We start from the raw sequence: 19318 nt of genomic DNA, 5'->3' as shown, positions 1-19318 counted from the left end.
GAGCAAGCCGCCATTGACGCCATCACCACGGTCAAGTACTTCGAGGAGCTCTTTGCAGACGTGGATCAGTTGTCGGCTCCCGCAGACTTCAGCGAAGACTTGGACAACGAGCTCTGGACCAGGGAGAAGCGTCGCGATGAGACAGTCGTCAGGATTTATTCCCATCGTGCGAAGATATATGGCCGTATGCTCGCAGAAGTACCACTGAACGCCGAAGAAGTGCCCGAGGTGCAGCAGGTAAAACCTGGTTGGGGTCATATACGGTACAGATCAGAGTTTTGTACATATGTTGATTTCGCAATGATCTGATGCGAGATCTGAAAATTCACGGCCTTAAAGAGGCCACGTAGAGCGGGGATCCCTGCGAGGCACCTGTGAAGAAGAGCTCATTTGGTAACATGCAGGCACCTGCACAGTCTCCCCCCGGGGAACACCGAACCTCCAGACGGCGCTGGGGTGACCAACGTTGTCGTCAAGCCGTCCCAGAGGCCAAGTGCGCCAGGAGAAGACCACGTGCTATTTTCGCGGCTTCAAGTATACTAGGGCGTGGGCATCGTCGAGAAAGATATCATACCGTTGCTGTCATTGGCGCCAAGGCTGTCTTGGTACGATGGCATTCTTCATTGGTACAATGGGCTACACAGTTGGGCGCCCCCACACCTGTCGCCGCGTTGATGCTGTTGGCAGTAGCCTTGCTGATGTCACGGGAGCGATGAAGGACCGGGCAGACATGCTCGCTATCGACCAGGTTGCGCTTCCTGCGCGGCGTATTTGGGAAGCGCTGCGCAACGAATTTTACGGCGCAGACAATGAACACGTTGTGCGCGGGCTGTCGGAGGCCCAAGTGCTTCGACGTGTTTATCAGGCACGCAGTAGGCATTTCAGTGGAGATGTACACGGAGCGATCGAAATCCCGCCTCTATCATTGGCGTTGGACGCAACGGTTTCGTTCTTTCAGTTTCATTACGTCACTATCAACCGCGAGAACCTTAACAAGCCTACTCGGCTGATCGGCTGGGCGCACCCAAACCTCGTCAACCTTCTCCGCTACAATGGAACTACGATTTTTATTGATGGTACATTCCGCTGTGTACCACCCGGCTACAAACCGTGTGTCATTTTCATGGTACATGATAGAGCTTCGGGGCTGTTTGTACCTGTTTACTACGTATTGAGCACCTCTCGTAGTGGTGATGCCTTTTGGGACATGATACATTTCGTGGTACAAGGTACCGACCAGCAACTGGAGCCCGCCGAAGTCGTGTGCGACTTCGAGATCGCGCTGATTGATGCTGTGCAGACTCAATTTCCAAATGCAATTGTCCTAGGCTGCCTATTTCATCTCAAGCAGGCTCTGAGACGAGCTATGAAGCGGTTTCTGATTCCGGAGGAGGAGTGTTGTATTGCTATGACCCGCGGTGTCGTCGACATGCTTACCATTGTTGAGCACTGCTTAATGGAGCGTGCTATCAAGTGGGTGAAGCGTGAAATCCGCCAGCGCTGTGGCGTGGTCGGGATTTCGTACTCTAAAGCGAAGTGGCGAGGATTCTGGGGGTACTTTAATCGGACGTGGCTGGAAACGTACGACGTGAGCGTATGGAATGTTGCCGGCCTAAACAACGAGCTCATCGCACGGACAAATAACCCTTTAGAAAAGTTTAACAGGGAGCTCAACAGCCATTTCCCTAAGCCCCGCCCTAGTATGACGTCTTTCGTTAGTGTTATCAAGACACTATCGGCGCAGTATGTTCAACGCCTTGCTGATGTTCCGCGCGGACAGGCACGCCACTTACCACGCGAGCGCATACAGCTACCGTCGCCCGTTGAAATACCGGATGACATTGCTGATGATTCTGAGGACGAGGAACCTCCAGCAGTTGAGCTGGCATCCGACAGCTCTTCGGAAGCCGATTGGTCTAGGCGAGGTGAATGAGGAAGAGCAATAGTGAGTAGGTAGCTTCGTCGTAGTTATATCTAACCAGGAGATATTGATACACGCTGCTTAATCTTAATGAGCTATCTGATCACCATTAGAGTAAGAATATTTGATCCAATAACTGATCTGTACCGTATATGACCCCAACCGGAGGTAACCGTGCAGCATTGTATCTACCTTAAGTGAGGAATGCCGCGTGCTTGGCAAGACAAGCTGGTAGCTGCAGATATTGTGTACGACAAGCTCAGCGAGCTTGTGCTCTACTTCTCACGCATCGAGAAGGCTGAGCAACAACTTTCGACACGTGAGAAAAAGGAAGGGAGGCAACATCATGGTAGGACCAAATACCAACACGGAGTGAAAAGCGTCTTTAAGAGTCATGATAAAGACAGTAAGAAGTACAGGGATGGCTCCGAGCGGAAGTCCAAGAGTGACAAGTGGTGTTCCTTCTACAAGACGAGCTCGCACAATACGGATGACTGCTACGCCGTCAAGAAGAAGGAAAAAGACGATTACCAGAGCGCTGAATCACGACAACTTCCTCAAGTAAGCAAAATGCTCGATATCCTCGCGTCCACAGAGACTCTGATTCCGATTTAGACTCGGATGATATCATGTCTTTCGAATGATACATTGCAGTTAAAAAAATACGAGCTTTTTAGAATGGAATATTTGTTTCAGTAATGATAAAAACTTTAGTACGATAATTCCAGTATCGTCATAAAAATTTTGTAGCCCATGCTTCACAAAACTACTCAATTTCAGCTAAGCAAAACTGAGAATTAGCCACTGGGTGCCTTTCAAAGCCCTCATAAATAATTTAATCACTGGGGTTAGGGTGGATTGAACGATGATAAAAACTTCGTGATATGGTGAGACGAGAAAGTCGTCTCACCAAACTTCCCGTTTTATCCCGTTTTATCCGCTTTAATCACGCACCCCTATTTAGCAACTAATTAAAACGTAATTTGTGTTTTGTATATGATTAAGCGATTCCCCTAACTAGCACATTTCATAAAATTGAAGTTGAAAAGCGTAAACGATTCGAAGGCGCGAAGTTTCGCGCCTACCGCGGCCTCACTTCATTCCAAAATCATTCTCCTACCGCACAATCAGACTCGCGGTGGTTGTAAGTAGGGCATATTCTCCCGCCGAATTGTTTGTTCGACCTTATTAACTTGTTAACTTGTGCTATGGTACTATTGGCCCTCAGGTATGAGCAGAACAATTCCGCAATGGCCTTCAAGCTCCTAGGTGCGGCTACAAGGTGATGATTTTCTTCTTGGAGTATCGTCTTAGAGAAGCGTACGCGTTAACCCGATTAGTGTTTGTGTTTAATAGGTGTTAGCCCCGGAATGGTAGCGCCTACTACTATCAATCGGTCTCTTGACTTCGCTCGTGACGAGACTCGTGATCACTGTGATCGACCAGAGCGGCTGGCGGGCTTCCACTAACTTTGCCAAAACCTTTTGTCGAAGTGGTGATGGCCACACAATTCGCGCAGGTGCAAAGCCATTTAAAGCTCTAGACATGGCGTCCTCCGCAGCATTTAACACGCATGAGAGTGTGGAGGGTGGCACAGCAAACATGAGGCAACGCGATTCCCTTTTCACGGTACCTACGTAAAACGACAACAACAGACCCAGAACCTGATGGTGGTGCTGTAACTTCCTGGGTCTCCCCCACGCGGAGAGTACTGAGGAAGCTCAAAACAAAGCGCAAAACGCTCTAATAGGATCTCGAACGCAGCTCTATTCAAAATACACATTTTGTACTGTCAGGTCGCTGTTTATGTAGATAGACACAAATATATCTTACCGAGATAAGCTCGTCTTTGTTATCAGGTTCCCATCGGTGCCGTTAAGCCACAATCGCATCCGGTCGGACTCCATGGGGTGCTTTAAGCAGTCGAGAGCTACGTAGTGCCTCATTCGTACGAGTCTCTGCCACTCAATACGTAGCTTCTCTTCATGGAGGCTTCGTCGCAGGCGACTCAAGAGTAGAGAGTACCGTTTGCGACGTTTGTCGCGTCGCCGCATAGCAGCACTGAGCACTAATACCGCTCCGTCGCTGCTCATAGCAACTTCTCTATCGAGATCTTCTATCAGGATGTTGCAGGGAAGGGGGGGTGCAAATCATTTAGCTATCTTTTGCAATCTTGATAAATAGAGATTGTAGAGCTATTTTTGTCCTATAATGACCTGTCACGATCGTCATCCTTTACTCAACACAGTATGTTTTGAACTTCAAACACAGCCAATTTGGGACAAAACACTATTTAATAGGGGGTTTTGGTTGTAGGTTTTTCTAAATGCCGATATAAAAACGCATCACCGTGATAAAAGGGTGATTAAAGGACTCATAAAAAATTTGCGATTAAACTGTTTTATATGGGTTTTGGAAGGCACCCACTGCTTGGTTGGCCAGTCCTCCTCATAATCAATTCAATATGTATTTGAGCATTTTCTATTGGCTACATATTTGACCAATTAAAGTGCATTCTAACATTCATCCACCTAGTCAGTGAGTCCGTGTGCCATGTTGGATGTTATAGCGCCTTCAAGCAAATTAGAAAGTATGGCAACGAATTTTCACTTGTGCAACACACGAAGGCTGCGACTTTATAACTTATTAGTTACTATAAAACGACAACCTTCTTCAAGGCAGGTCGCTACGCCAACATCCTTTTCCATGAATTTGATGATGCGTCACCCTTCCGGATATACGATCAACGATGAGTGTAGTTCTCATTAGCAAATAGTAAAGTCGCGTCGTTGCCACAGCAGCACTAGCTATCCCAAGCGATTCCAACGACTAGCTCATGTTATGAACGACGGAAGCCTACTTATGACAAAACAAACCACTGCATACTGTCGAAGCATCTAGTACATCAATGCTAATCTACACACTTCCTTCTATTGCTTAACTGAAATGCGATTTCCCACCCCCACAGTAAATTCCAGTACGTCAAATGTTCTCGCAGAAGCAGCTTAATTATAATACAACAACCGATTCAGACCACAAACGCCATCCATCGGAGCCACAAAGGGGAAAAAGGGGTGATGGCGACTGTGTACTACTCGACATAGAATCGAGTATCGAGGCCAATCGCCATCGACGCCAAGGATTAACAAGGCCTCAGGCCATGCGGCATTGGCTTCTCTTCGGCCAGCGACAAATTGGCCGGTATCGCAGCCGCCTGCGTGCTGGCTGCGCGCACCAGACTCGCACGCGCAGCAGACACATTCAGTGCCGCTATGCCTCGCAGCAACGGTTCGTGGCGCCGAACTTCTTACAAACGCCAATTTTTACTAGATTTATAAGCTATAGCAGTTTCTTATCCCTAATAAAGGGTTACTAGAGCCTCCGAATTGATCATAAAAAGTGATTTTTTACGCCATTTCCTAGGCCACCACAATAACGTGGTGATTTCCCTGTTTAATAAAAAGGACCCTTGACTTTAATGTCTTTGAAAGGTGATGCCTTCAATTACAAATCAAATAAAATTGGACAATCGTTCCTTGGCTTAATGATCATTATGTTTTAAAAAATCGAGGTTTTTCATTTTTTTTTACATGATTATAATTTGTACCTTTAGCCCATTCCAATAATTAATAGATACCCCGTAGAAAGTAAATAGGAGTAGTCGTAAAAACAAACTAAATCAGGCTATAACATTATTATAAGGGACTTCGTCCCCAATTATCGTGACAATTGCATCTTTGGCCACCACAGTTTTGTCTTAAACGATATAGGTAAAAGTCACATGCTCAAAAGCATCGGTGCTCTTACAGTAGCTGTGCACAATTTTTTTTAAAAGAAAAGGGCCGAAATCCTCTATATTGCTGATGCAAGGTGGACCCTATGAACGACATCTACACGATCATTTACACGAACCAGACTTTCCTGTGATAATTGTCACCCTCAGACCCTCCGCAGTCTACCCCCGACGTCCGGCCACTTGGGTTGCAGGCGTTTTCTCCTCGTCCTCGCTGTCACTTGATAGTTCGTCGAAACTTTGCTGGATTTGGCTGAGTGTGTGCTGGAATCCAGGACGATCGCCGCCAAGTTTCGACAGTTGCTTCGTGTTGCCGAACCGTCCATACAATTGGCGTGCCGACAGCAGCATACTCTCGTCCTCGCTATCCTCATCTTCTGACACACCCGAGGCGGGGACGGTGTCCAGTACTGACGATCCAACCGACTGGTAGCGGAACACCTGCACGTCGTTGCTGCCCGTGCTGCTGGCACTGCTCGCCCGATTGCGCTCATCTTGTTGCAAGCGTGAAGCGTCCTCGGTGACACCACCAGCTTGTGCTTTCTGCTGCTGATGCGCATTGAAAGAAGCCGAGAAGTTCAGCTGGAAGTTGTCCAGAGCGGAGCTGCTGTCGGTGCTCTGTCTTGGCGTACTCGAAGCGGTCGAGGTGGTCGGCTCCTCTTTAGGCGGTGTCTGTTGCTCTGCCGCGCGGAAACGATCAGGAAGATACGCCGGCGCAGTACTGTTGCTTCGTGGCGGGATGATAGCCTCGTTGAAGCTAGGAGACGTAGAAGTTGCGAGGTCCAAGGCAGCAGGTGATGATGCTGACGTTGCTGAGAGCCTCTCAATAGCGACAGGCGAGGCAGACGGTGGCGTTGCCGGCGGCGTTATCGCATCCAGACCCATACTACAGATACTGCTGCCACGTGCACTGCTGCTAGGGACCGAGGAGAAGGAGATTCTGCTGGATGCACGAGCGCGGCTCTCTGAAACCTCATCACCGCTGGTCTGCAGCGTGTCCGCCGCCAGCATCATCGACATGGGAATAACAGGAGGTGTCGAGTCATCTTCTACTGGCGCTAGCCTGTCGCGAGGGACTTCGTAGCCACGTTGAGCTCCTTTGAACGCCAAATCATCAGCAGCGCCGTCTACAGCAGTTGAAACGAGACTCACACCAGTAGCAAAGCGGTCGTCGGTACGTGTGGTCGAGGGCGAACTCTTGTCGCTTAGTTCACTGGGGCCCAGCACCACGCGGTTGGCAGAACCAGCACGAGTGTTCGTGGATCGCTGCCGTTCGTCCACCGACATGTTTTCGAGAGCGAAAGTACCTTCACGATTGATAGTAGGACGTGAGGGTATCGCCAGATCTAAAGCTTTACCACTCTTGGTCTTGGGAGACGTCGGCATGCGCTCGTACGGAGACATCTCATCGTTCGATTGGGACGCACCACCGTCATGGCTCTGACGAATAAAGAGTGATTGGTCGTGGAACTGACGCATGTCGGCATCCAAGTAGTTCATATCGCAGCCCACCGTGTTGAGGATCGCCTCATCGTCCGACTCAGACTGCTGTCCGTCAGTGGGAGCCTCCATCTGCCCGTGTAGCGAGTACTTCCTGGCCAAACGATCCACTTGTTTATCTTCATCGCATCCTGGAGATGTCTCCGATACGTGTTCATCGCGTTTCTTGGCTATATTCGTCTGGTCATACTCATAATCGATCAAGTCTTCCACTTTCGAGCGTTGCAGCTGTTGATCGCGGTCAATCAGGTCTACCTCAACTACCCCAGTCTTCTTAGGAGCCACGGCTTGTGTGTTGTCAGTAAAGGGAGGCGCCAATTGCGAGCCTACCAACGAGTTCGCAATGGACGGGCGCTCTAGCACATTACGTGTAGCAGTATGAGCCGAAGGCGACGGAGGCGGCAGCGCAGGCGTTTCAGCGAATTCCTGAGCTTTCGTCTCCTCAACATCATCATCGACGGGCTTACGAGCCAGAGCACTGGACAACGTGGAAAGCTTGGCGCTGACACGACGCTCTTCTTCATCGTCCGACGCCCCCATAGACGTCTCTGAGTCTTCGTCCGTGTCGTAGATATTCGCTGCTTTCACGTCGTTTTCCATCGCAGCAACGAAGCTTTGCACCGGCTGCGTCATACGTCCCATACTCTCGTCATGTTTCTGCTCGGCAATTGGGGGAACCACAGCACGAGTCGGTGGATCGTCGTACGTGTCAATGTCGATAGAGCTGGCAGAAGAGTCCGAGCTAGTCGACGAACGTCGCTGCTCGATCTCACGTTCGCGTTGACGCCGCAGTTCGTGGTCGCGTCCGCCGTCTCTAGGAGCAGTGGGCGGCATGGCAGCCATGCTCATACTGTTTAGATCAATCGGAATAGTCGACGCAGACGTCGTCAGCGCACTCATTTCCAGCGGAGGCGGCGCGTTCGGGTCGTCCAGCGTCGCATCGTACGGCCCGAAGTCCGGAATCACCGCGTGGTCAGCCAACGTCGCACCATACGCACCAAAGTCGCTGGGTGGAGCGTGGTACATCGGAGGAGCGTCAAAGTCGTGTTTGTCGCGACTGGCTTGCTGCAGCGCAGACATGTAGGCGTCGGGCATGCGGTGGTCGCTACTGGAGCGGCTCATGTAGTTGTCCTGACGCTGTAGTTGCTCTAGACGTTCGCGACTACTGAGCTCCTGTAAACGACTGAAGTTGCTCATATTGCGGCCATTTCCTAGCAGCATGTCGCTACTTTGACTGCGTGGAATCCCATTCGGCGGACGTCGTGACGCTCCAGGAACCGGACGGTCGAAAATCGAGGCGGGAGACGGTACAGCAGGCGGTCCTGGCATCTGCAACGTGATGCGTCCTTCTCCTCTAGCAATAGGGTCATCCAGCGACAAACTCTGGCTTGGTCGGAAGTCAGAAGGCCGCATACGTTGACTGCCACGGTGATCACGTGAGCGACTGTAGTCCTGTTGTTGTTGCTGGTATCTCTGCGATCGTCTATACAGATCAGCATCGGGGGGTTGTCCACGTGAGCAATGACGCGACGTCGAGGGCGGAAAGTCCGCACCAAAGCCAGGAATCGGCGACGTGCTGGACATCCGGCGACTTGAAGGTTTCTCACGTCGCATGGACTGCAAGAAAATCTTGGGCGCTTCCTCCTCTCTGTGACCATGACGCCCACCAACACAAGACGTCATAAATGACGCGCGTCTGTCATCATCATGATACCCCAAGAAACTCATTGACATGGTCGAGGAATGTGGCGGTTCAACCAGAGCCGACGTGGGCTTGGGGGCGTTCGTAATCACCTGGAAACAGTGCATACAGATGCGTAGTTTACGCACCTCGTCGCCTCCATTCGTCGCCGCAAAGTTGCGGTTCTCAATGGGGAATTCCTTGCTACAGGCAGCACAGACAACTTCTCCACACTTGCGGCAGTTCATTTTCCTCAATAATAAGAGCGAGAACGAGTCCTGACACACGGCACATCTGGCTCTGTACTTCCTGGGGACCAGCTCCAGGTCGCTCAAGTATCGCTGCTCATTGAGACGTTTACTCCTCAGCATGTTCCTCACCTGGGCGACGAACAACACGCGCATTCGCAATAAACTGGCGGGCACAGGAGTGTGTTCCTTCAAATTCAGTTGCACGAGGTGAATCACATCCACATGACCCGGTCGCTCTTCACTTTCCACCAATACGAAGCCGGAATGGTACAAACTGCCACGCACAAGTCCGAATTCTTTCTTCAGGTCGTCACAACCGGGTAATTTGATCGAGTGTTGGCCCAGAACCCACCCTTTGCGTCCTCTGGCATCGATAAACTTGTCTTGACACTCCAAGTAGCAGAAATCGCGATGTGGCAAACCGTGTGGCATCTGCACAACCATCCACTTGGCTGTCACTTGGTGCAAAGGCTTTTCCTTTGTCCGAGGAGCCAGGGTATGCAACACCACGCCGTCGTAGAACCATTCTCGATGCGCTCTAGCGAACTCCTTCATTTGTCGTGTCGAGCCTAATTGGAAGAGTGACGCCACCTCCTTCACGGTGCCCGGCACACTGGTCACGCCACACATACTGGCGGCGGTGAGGGCCGCGCCGGTGGCTGTCGAGCGCGGAGAGCCCGCATAGATCTGTACGCCATTGTCCTTCTCTACGTGGCGCCATGCGATAGGCCCGCCGGCGCTGCGTGCGCGTTCCACGAGCTCCTGAGCCGCCTCGCATGATTTGCGCACGAGGTACGCGCGCTCACGCGACGAGAGCAGCGGAGGCTCGAAGTAGTTCTCGCGCAGAGGCGTCCATACGCGCGAGGCACCCAGAGACTCGTTGCTGGCCGTAGAAGCCGCGGGTCCCGCCACCCGCGACGAAGAGAAGCCTCGGGCCATTTCACAAGAGTGATGGTCCCTTGTCTTCGCGACGTCGTATTCGAGAGTGAGGAAAAAAGATGAAGGCGGGACTCTTTGCTCTGACTCCCATCCGTTCGGTAAGAAATGGCGTATAGAAAGGGATGATGACAATGTTGTATGGACAATATGGGTAGAGATGTGAAAGGGACGCCTTGAGCCGGACAGAGCGAAGCAAAACGATAATTTTCACCGAAAGCGAAGGGTACGAAATTGTACTGAATCCGACACGCGATGATAAACGTGTTGCACTTGCATTTACTGCAACTAGGGAAGAAAGTGTTGTTGCCATTCATGTTGATACTGCGCATGATGCACCTAGGAAACGTCACGCTCATGAGCGCGGTCAATACTGGCTGGCTGGCGTTGCACCCAGCCGGTTTGCATGGCGAAAGAGGGTTGCGGCAGTTTGTAACTCGGCAGAAAACTATCAGGTGAGCTCCATACTGGCAATGGGGGCTCTTTACGTTCTCTCTTTCTTCGAGAACATGATCAAGGTCACCCGGGGGGTGATCATTGATCACCCTGCCGCGTGCTCATGGTCCCACTTGGCCGCTCCACGGCGTGACGACGACTCACGATGTCGCTTCAATTGGACACTGTCCAACTGGCGACGTCGGAAGTCAACGAAAGCACCTTCGTAGTCGCATCGTAGTCGTCCATTCCGTGCACTGGTGTGCGGATCGCGCAGCTCTCTCTTTTCCTTCTTCAAATGCCGCGCTGCTCCACCTCAATCCGACTGCCTGTCCTATTCGCCGTTTCTTTCGAGCGGCTACATGTAATGCGCTGGCTCATCGTCAATGCGTCGAGGTCTCGGTCGTGCACTTGCAACACTGCGTCGCACAGTGCGCGGCAAGTGTCCGCACGATCGGACGTAGTACGTGTCCTTGACTCATTGTTACCTGGTACCCTGACAGAGGTGCTCCACTCCTCTCGAGTCCGTCGTAGCAGTGCTGCAAGTCGTCATCCGTGAAACCTTCGAGGGTCCAGCTTTTTTTGTCATTCTCAGCGATTAATATTAATAATTCACGCACAACGTCACTTCACCATCTTAGTTTTCACCACGATCGACGCAGACGATGTACATGTAGTCCTACATCGGTAACATAGCGTTTACCACCCTCATCGCCGGTACTATCCAGCATTAATATTGGACTACCGGTACCGTACCCCAGAGCTGTTGACACCAACCACTTGAACCTCTTCATGTGCAGTCAGGATATGTGTTATGTGATTAACGAAGTGCGAGCACGCACGCGGTTGGCGTCCAGAGTTGTATCCAGGCGATCCACAAACGTTGACTTGACGATCGGTGTATAGATCACGCAGTGGCCTCGGAGCGCGTATCCGCCTGCTAAATCTTTCGCGTTCTCTTCGCAGATTGCCATCAACTCGCCGAAAATCTCAGTTGCAAAATTATTTTTTCGTTCTCAATCACGTTGTCTCAGTGCATTTAGCCTGACGTTTTCAACGGCATTGCTCTGTTGAAAGCGGTCGAGATATCCTCCTTCCTCCATGAGGTCAAAGAAGTGTCCTTCACCTCTCTGAACAAGCTCAGCAGGACTTGCGAGCTCCTTCACACAGCCACCACCCATCACTAAAATGCGGTCCGAGTCAAGAATTGTGTCCAATCGATGCGCAATCGTAAGCACAGTGGAGTCCTTGAACACTTCGCGAATAACTCGTTGCAGAGTTTGATCCGTAGCATGGTCAACTGCAGCCGTAGCTTCGTCAAATACCACGAGACGCGACTTGCGCAGTAGCGAGCAGACCATACACAGCATCTGTCGCTCGCCTACACTAAAGCTCTCGCCATTTTCTTCAACAAGCGCATCGAGTTTGCCCTCCTCCGCTTCGATACGAGAGCCAAGACCCACTCGACGCAGACACGTCCAGAGCTCCTCGTCACTAAAGTCGCCAAACGGGTCCAGATAGTTGCGTAAGGTGCCTTTAAACAGCACCGGGTTTTGCGGTATGATGGAGAGTTTCTCGCGCAGTGTCGTCAAGCCAATAGTACTCACGTCAACTCCGTCGATACAGATGGAACCTGCAGCCAGCTCGTTGATCCGGAAGAGAGCCATCGTCAGACTGGACTTGCCAGCTCCAGTGCGACCAACAATGCCAAGTTTATCGCCTCCACGGACGGAGAAGCTCAGGTCTCGTAGGACCAGCTGACCTTGATCCTTGTACCGGAAGCTCACGTGGTTAAACTCGACCGACCCCGCTGACGGCCACACCTCTGGGTGCTGTACACTAGGCGGGTCGAGTGGCAAGCGAGACGGTGCTTCCTGAATGATATCCGCGTATTCTTGAAATCTCTCCGGACTCACCATCATCGGTTCTACTTGGGACAGCGCTTGCCTAACCTCTCGAGGTTCTGGGATACTTTCAGAGCATACGAGAAGGCGAGACCGATCACAGCAGCTCCCAGTTGATGACGCAGCATCACGAGCGAGGCAGTGACCACCAGAACCAGGAGACTACCGACAAGTTGGATGTGCAACGAGAACCACTGGGACACGCACAACTGGCCGAGCCAAATCTTGTTGTTGTCGTCCAGTTTCTCGCTGTGTGCGACCTGGAAACGATCCACGTGACCACGACCGTAAGCACGAATGACAGCGCCACCATCCACCGTCTCAGCTAGATGATTCAACACGGGGGCTTGTGTTGTCTTGGACAGTCTTTGCAGCTCTCTCGCTGGACGAAGGTAGAGCGATCCAATGCGATAGTAAAGATACGCCACTGGCAACAGCAGGAACCCTTTCCAGCGGATCACAACCGCAGCGGTGACAGCGCTGCATCCAACCGAGAATACCGTCGATGACATTCGACTGAACAGCGGCGGGATGTTGGAGTCCACGACGGACACGTCGCTGCCATAACGCGTGAGGATCGGCTCGATCGGGTTGGCGTCGAAGAAGCGCATAGGAGCGTGCATGAGAGCTTCCGTCATCACGTCGAACATCCGTCGAGCGGCACGTAAACCATAGACCGCAGTCATAAACATACGCGCGAACACCATCAACGCCGACGCGAGACCCAACGCTGTGAAGATACTAAGTCGATACGACGTGGAGTCCTGACTGTGGACGCCGTCACTGGACCATGCACCCAGCCAGAAGTCACTCGAAATCTGCAACGCCTGCCAGCAAGCAGACGTCAGCAAGAAAAGAAACACGATCGGGAAGCCGCCGACAGCGCGATAATACGCGCTGAAGACGTGGTTCCCCACTTGTCCCTCCACTCGCTCCTCCTCCTCCACCAGTTTTCCTAGTTTTTCCAGCTCAACAGTGTTATCACCAGCGACAGAGAATAAAGCTCTCGGCTTCGATGGCGTACACGGCGAAATTCTGCCAACTCGAGGATGTTGCTACGATCCCTGTCGTCGTCAGTCCGAGGCTCTTTATCCAGCAGTAAATCAATCTCCAGGGTCCCATACTCACTCTCTCCAGGGTCCCATACTCACTCTCTCCTTCGTTCTTAGACCCCAAATTGACAGCCTCGTACGGCTGAGCCGCGAATGGAGACACCAACGGCCTCTCCGTCTCGATCGGGGTGTCCACGTGGTGCGTTTCTACTAGTTCTCCCAACTCATCGATCGTTACAGCTCGAGAAATACGCGGTGACTCGATAATCTCGGGGTTATGCGTCACAAGGATGATGGTCTTGTTCTTGAGTAGTCCTAGCATACATTTCTGGAAAATATCGTTCTGCACGATAGCGTCCACAGCCGACAAGGGCGAGTCCAACAGGTACACACTTGCGTCGCTATAACAAGCTCGGGCCAACGCGATTCGCGCCTTCTGCCCTCCCGACAAGTTCATTCCTCGTTCTCCAATCTCCGTCGAGTCGCCTGCAGGTAGCGAGGCCAGATCTGCTGTCAACGCACAGGCATCCAGCACTTTCTCGTACTTGTTGCGGTCGTACAGAAGCCCGAACAAGATGTTGTCTCGCACAGTCAGGTTCTGGATCCACGGCTGCTGCGAGCAGTAGGCCACACGTGCCCCGACAAACACCGCTCCGTTGTGCTTGACCATTTCTCCTAAGAGTGCCGAGCACAGCGAAGACTTACCGCAACCCACGGAGCCGTGCAGCACCACAAAGTCTCCAGCTTTGACTTCGAGGTTCACGTTCCTGAGCAGCGTCGAGTCCTGGTCTCAGCCGAATTCTCCGTCTTCCACATAGACAACCACCTTCCTGATAACGTATTTCTCGCCTTGTGGGTGATCAGCTGGCATGACGTTATCCGACTCCAGTTCTGCCATCTCTAAGAACGCTTTAATGCGTTCCAACGCCACTTTGGACTGCACGAGCATGGGTAGAATGTTGGTAATCATACGTAGCGGACCTTGGATGAGTTGGAAGAGCGCAATACTGGTAAACACGATCGCTGGCGTCAAATTCCGGTGCATCACGCCCGTGTAAACTCCAAACGAGGCCACACTGATAAACACCGGCATGCCCCAGAGCATTACGACGCTCAAACAGGCCAGCAACCGGCGCCTGAAGAGATCTCGCATCTCCTTCGCTCGAGTTGCTTTAATTTGCTCCATCAGACGCTCTTCCCACGCGTTAAACTTGACGATTCCCACCGCTTTGAACACTTCGGTCACTTTCTTCATCCTCACGTCCTTGCTGTGTCTGTAGACTCGCTGACACGCGAACATCCACTTGGAGATCAGGTGGTTGACGCCCAACATGGCTACAATCACACTCACGCCGGCTAGTGCTGCCATGTCTACAGCCTTTGCCAGTCCAAATCGGCGACAGTGTAAAGCAAAGTGGAACGTCCCGTAATTAATTTTTTTAATTTTTGAAATTTATTTTTTTAGAAAAAGCCTGTCATGCAAAGTTGATTTAGTGTAGTGCAAAACTTTACGTGCCGTACTCCATAGGTTTGCTACGAATAGCTGCCGCCACTGACAACGCACAGTGGCGCGCCATCTTGTTAACCAAGCGCAGATCCATACATGGAAGCTATGCTCTGCAGCGTTTTCAAGCAGCTGCATCCGGCGCTCTGTTTTCTGGGCAAGCGGACGATGTTGAACTGAGCGCTGACTGGGAAAAACAACGCAAGGCAAGCCACTGAGTGTTTGTAAGTGGATGGAGCAGATCCACCAAATCTGGTGCTTGCATGGCAGCGGCGCGAGTGAGTGGCCACCCGGGAGGGGCGCGTGAACGACATACAGCCGACGCCCTCTGGGTCTTTCCTCCATTCCTTCCTCGCCCCAGTCCAACAGCCACATACACAGCAGCCATGGCGACCAAGAGCGTACGCTGGTCCACCGTCACCGTCTACGAGTTCGGCGTGGGCATCGGCGGCAGCGCAGTGCCTCGACGCGGTGGTCCAGCGGTGGGGCTGGCTCGAACCCCGCAATGTGTGTGGAGGACTTCAGTGAACGCGGCGCAGCATCAGCGGGAGAACACAGGCGGGGGACAGGCAGGAAACCGCAGGACGACATCGGCGGAGACGCGTGCGCTGGTTCAAGCCGCTGGAGCGCATCACGATGCTGGAGAAGGCAGGCTACAGCGAGGAGCGAATTTTCCGCTCAATGCTCATGGAGTCGTCCAGCATCGCCCAGTCGCGACGGCTCTGTCTGCGTGTCGAGTGTGTGGCCTAAGTTGCATTTTGCACGTGTCGACAACGACCGAGGTAGCATAAAATGGAATTTTAACGCGGGGGTGCCGGGTACGATGGTGCTCGGAAGGAAGAAGCAAAGGGCGAAGACAGGATGGACTTTTTTAACTTGTTTTGATGCCGACCACCAGTTAGCTCTGCACTAAATCGCCATTGCTCTAAAGTCAATTTTTGAAAATAAAAATTAAAAATTTCTTTGTCACTTAAGTTACTTCACACAGCTTTGCTTTACACTGTCGCCGATTTGGACTGGCAAAGGTGTAGTACGACGTACAGCATGTAGCTGACAATGACGAGTTGCAACGGGATGAGCCACAGTTGATGCACCAAGAAGGCTGTGGCCAAGATCGCGTCTCTGTCGGCTGTGTACATGTTGGCTATGGCGCCTGTGGACTTGTCTCTGCGCGCTTGGGCGTTAAATTTCAATGTTTCCCGAAAGATCAGCGTCTTGACGGAGGCCACGAGTTTAATTGCGATGAGTTCGCTGTAAAAGTTCGCGTATGTGTCTGCTAATGCTTGTAGCACTTTAGCGGCGAAGAGCGTGGCCACCCGGACGCAAATGGTCTGTAGTATTAAGGCCTCGTCGTTTGGGTCTTTCTCAGCTAGTATGGAGAGGCTGGAGACTACCTCCTTGAGCACGACGGGGCCTAGTAAGTTGCAGAGCATGGATACGAGGAATGCCACGCCTGTGAAGAGATTTGGCGGCGAAACACACGACGAAGCCTGTACATGGACTGAGAGATTTCTGAGAAGGTTGGAAAGAGCTTAGCAACGCTGTTGGGGCTTTAATTTCCCCAAGCGCAAGCGGCCACAGTTGTTGGGCTTGGAGTCTTTTTTTTCGGGGCGGAGTTACTTTAGTGGGGGCAAGCAATTTCCAAAAAAAGAGGGGGGGGCCCCCCCCCCCCCCACCCGGGCGACATCTTGAGGGTGCGGACTGCGCTTGGAGAGCGAGTGGTCGAAGGTGTCGTACGACTTGAGCGGCAACAACTCCGGCGTCATACCGACCCGGTAGATTGCGGAATGATGAGAAACGTAGTGATCACTACGGATGCGGAGTGATGGTCATTGGCAACGAAAATGAAACTTTGGCGTGTCAAAGTGGAAACAATGATGGAAAAAGTAGCAAAATTGCCTTCAAGCAAGATGAAGAGTGTTTATTACATCGTCAACAACAGGGAAACTTGCTTATGACCCTCTTGGTCTCATTCATGGCAAGTGAATGGCGGGTAAGGCTTACACTTTACGCTCGGTGCAAACTGATCTCTTCTTACCAACATTCCTGTAGGCAAACGACGCAACTATTCTTGACAAACAACAAAAGGCATTTTACTAATGAATGAGATCTACTTCTTCTGGTGGTTGAGAAAGCGCATGGCAAGAATCGTCAAACCGCGGACAAAGATGACGAAAGCGAGTAAAACGCCAAAGTTTCTCCAGATCTCGCTGTGGTCCATCGAGAAGTCGACTTCCAGGTTCTTTTTTACAGTGATGCCACTCGGCAACGTTGGAGGCACATTCTGCATGGACCTGCATCCAATGGCGTTGCTATTGCCACTCGGACAATCTCCAAACACAACGGTGGTCAAAGCGGAAAGCGAGTACGTCAACAGGCTGATCGTGTAAATCCATTTGACGCCCTCGGGGAGTGCCGCCGCTGGTGGGCTGAAGCCGGATTAGAGGAAAGTGATCAAGTTCACCACCATCCCCAACATTTTCGCAATTTCCACGTTAGGAGACAGGAAAACGACAAATTCAGCGAGATATTCCTGAATCAGAGCGTAGAGCGCCAATATCAGGTAGAACGTGAAGAAAGCGTAAGCCCACAATCAGGTAGAACGCTGCCATAAACACCAGAACAGCTGCAAAGGTGTACGGAATCTCCACCATACTGGAGCCGGAGAAATACCAGAAAGCGTTGTACGTCTACGCTGCTCGCTCTCGGTAGAACACTCCACGTTCTTTTGCTGCAACTGGCTGAATGAGATGACTCCGACAAAGCCCATAACGGAGAACACCATGCCCATTCCGGAGTTGACGCCGGAAGTTCGTGTTGAGATACGTGATCCCAGTGAGCAGACCCATGACCAACGCAACGCCAAAGCGGGTCCCGTTATACGACGCCGTTCTCCAGTACATTCGGAAGAAACGTTGCAGTAAAAACCTCATCTGCGTCAGCTCAGTAGCAGCGCGTTTGCCGCTGTATTCCAACGCTGGAATCGACGACGACGGTCGAGTTACACCCTCACGAAAATTTGACTACAGGCGCTCGAAAGTTGCACTGGACTTTTAAACACTCACGAAATCTGTATCATCAGCGTGGCCACCGACACCAGCGCCAATAACTTCCAACATCCACGCACCCAACGTTAACGTGGTCAACCCAATTGCTAGTGTTGCGGTCAAGTTCTTCGTCCTGTTCGCTGGATTTGCCATCACAAAAGACCAGATTCCGGATTATCTCATGTGGATTTATTGGATCAACTCTGTGGCGCGGGGGCGTCGTACGTGCTGGCCAGCTCGGTGAACCAGATCCCTCCTATCATACTGGAGGTGGTCGTGTTCGGCTCGATCGTGTATGTGTGGCTTCGTGAGCTCCCTCTGGAACTGTATCTGCTTCCGAGCAATGCTTTGCAGGGTACCTCTGCAGCGCCCATCTTCATGCCGTACGTGGCGCAATAGTCAACGACATTGTACACGAACATGTCAAAGCCTGACTCCGTGTACTGGTTCACAGCGAGAGAGCGCACAAGAATTTGGCACATCGTTGCTTGTAGAAGACGTCACGAGCCTCAACGATGGCTGGAATCATGGATAAACACAGCGCTGCCTCGAAGATGACTCCCATCACTAACTGTGGATCCGTTGGGTCCACTTGGTAGAACACGCAGCCGTACAGTAGTCCCATGACTGTATTCATCAACAAACGTCCGATAAGCACCGACATCTCACGTCTTATCACTAATTTTTCGCTTCATAAGCAGAAACGTGCTAGCTCCAAAGAACTGGTAGAAATCCAGTTGAGTCCACGTCTGCAGACCAACCTCAGGTTCATCAAGATCCTTTTTGACTCGAGTGTAGTGTGCGGATCGTTCAAAGGCCTCAGCAAAGTCCTGTGGATAGCGAATACTTCGTCCCTCGTAACTTCGTATTGAAGTTACCGAGATCCATCAAGAAGTCAGCCACGTCACGTTGAGGTGGACGCTTGAAGCCAAGACCCTCGAAGTATCCTAACGCTTCCTCGCCAGGACCATAGTACATCACGCGGCCTTCGTTCAGCATCATCACGATGATGTCGAACGTCGCTGCACTGTCCAGACCGGTGCTGATCTCGTCCATCATCTAGACGTATGCGTTGCCGAACTCCATCTCGCCAGTCGTCACTCGCTTGCGTTCGCCACCGGACACACCACGCAACATCTCATCTCCCACGACGGTGTTCTGGCAATTTTCGAGTCCTAATTGCTGGATCACGAGGTCCGGATAGTGCTGATACATCGCTTGAACCACCTTCAAAGCCTGCGCATTTTCCTCTGGAGTGCCGTGAACGAACTGATTCTCCCAGTACTCGGCCAGA

General features: G+C 51.7%; 4 protein-coding genes across 4 annotated transcripts; 1 reads left to right on the top strand and 3 right to left on the bottom strand.

The window, feature by feature from the left end:
• Nucleotides 1-5730: 5730 nt before the first annotated feature.
• Nucleotides 5731-10093, bottom strand: PITG_08974 (uncharacterized protein; the record flags this gene model as incomplete). The annotated part of the gene is made up of 1 exon (XM_002902966.1): nucleotides 5731-10093. One exon carries the CDS (start codon nucleotides 10083-10085, stop codon nucleotides 5877-5879), a length of 4209 nt encoding a protein of 1402 aa, XP_002903012.1.
• A 1440-nt stretch (nucleotides 10094-11533) lies between these two features.
• Nucleotides 11534-14842, bottom strand: PITG_08973 (ABC transporter-MRP; the record flags this gene model as incomplete). Its single annotated transcript, XM_002902965.1, has 4 exons — nucleotides 11534-12419; nucleotides 12470-13456; nucleotides 13593-14257; nucleotides 14300-14842. The coding sequence occupies 4 exons, from the start codon at nucleotides 14840-14842 to the stop codon at nucleotides 11534-11536; spliced, it is 3081 nt and encodes a 1026-aa protein (XP_002903011.1).
• Nucleotides 14843-15363: 521 nt separating this feature from the next.
• PITG_08972 (uncharacterized protein) lies at nucleotides 15364-15727 on the top strand (the record flags this gene model as incomplete). The annotated part of the gene is made up of 2 exons (XM_002902964.1): nucleotides 15364-15501; nucleotides 15551-15727. 2 exons carry the CDS (start codon nucleotides 15364-15366, stop codon nucleotides 15725-15727), a joined length of 315 nt encoding a protein of 104 aa, XP_002903010.1.
• A 1360-nt stretch (nucleotides 15728-17087) lies between these two features.
• On the bottom strand, nucleotides 17088-19083 carry PITG_08971 (ATP-binding Cassette (ABC) superfamily; the record flags this gene model as incomplete). Its single annotated transcript, XM_002902963.1, has 4 exons — nucleotides 17088-17406; nucleotides 18105-18164; nucleotides 18492-18651; nucleotides 18903-19083. 4 exons carry the CDS (start codon nucleotides 19081-19083, stop codon nucleotides 17088-17090), a joined length of 720 nt encoding a protein of 239 aa, XP_002903009.1.
• Nucleotides 19084-19318: the final 235 nt, after the last annotated feature.

The sequence above is a fragment of the Phytophthora infestans genome, genomic scaffold (genome assembly GCF_000142945.1).
Source record: "Phytophthora infestans T30-4 supercont1.16 genomic scaffold, whole genome shotgun sequence".
NCBI lineage: Eukaryota > Oomycota > Peronosporomycetes > Peronosporales > Peronosporaceae > Phytophthora > Phytophthora infestans.
The sequence above is the reverse complement of the archived record's forward strand: the minus strand, read 5'-3'. Positions and strand labels throughout refer to the sequence as shown.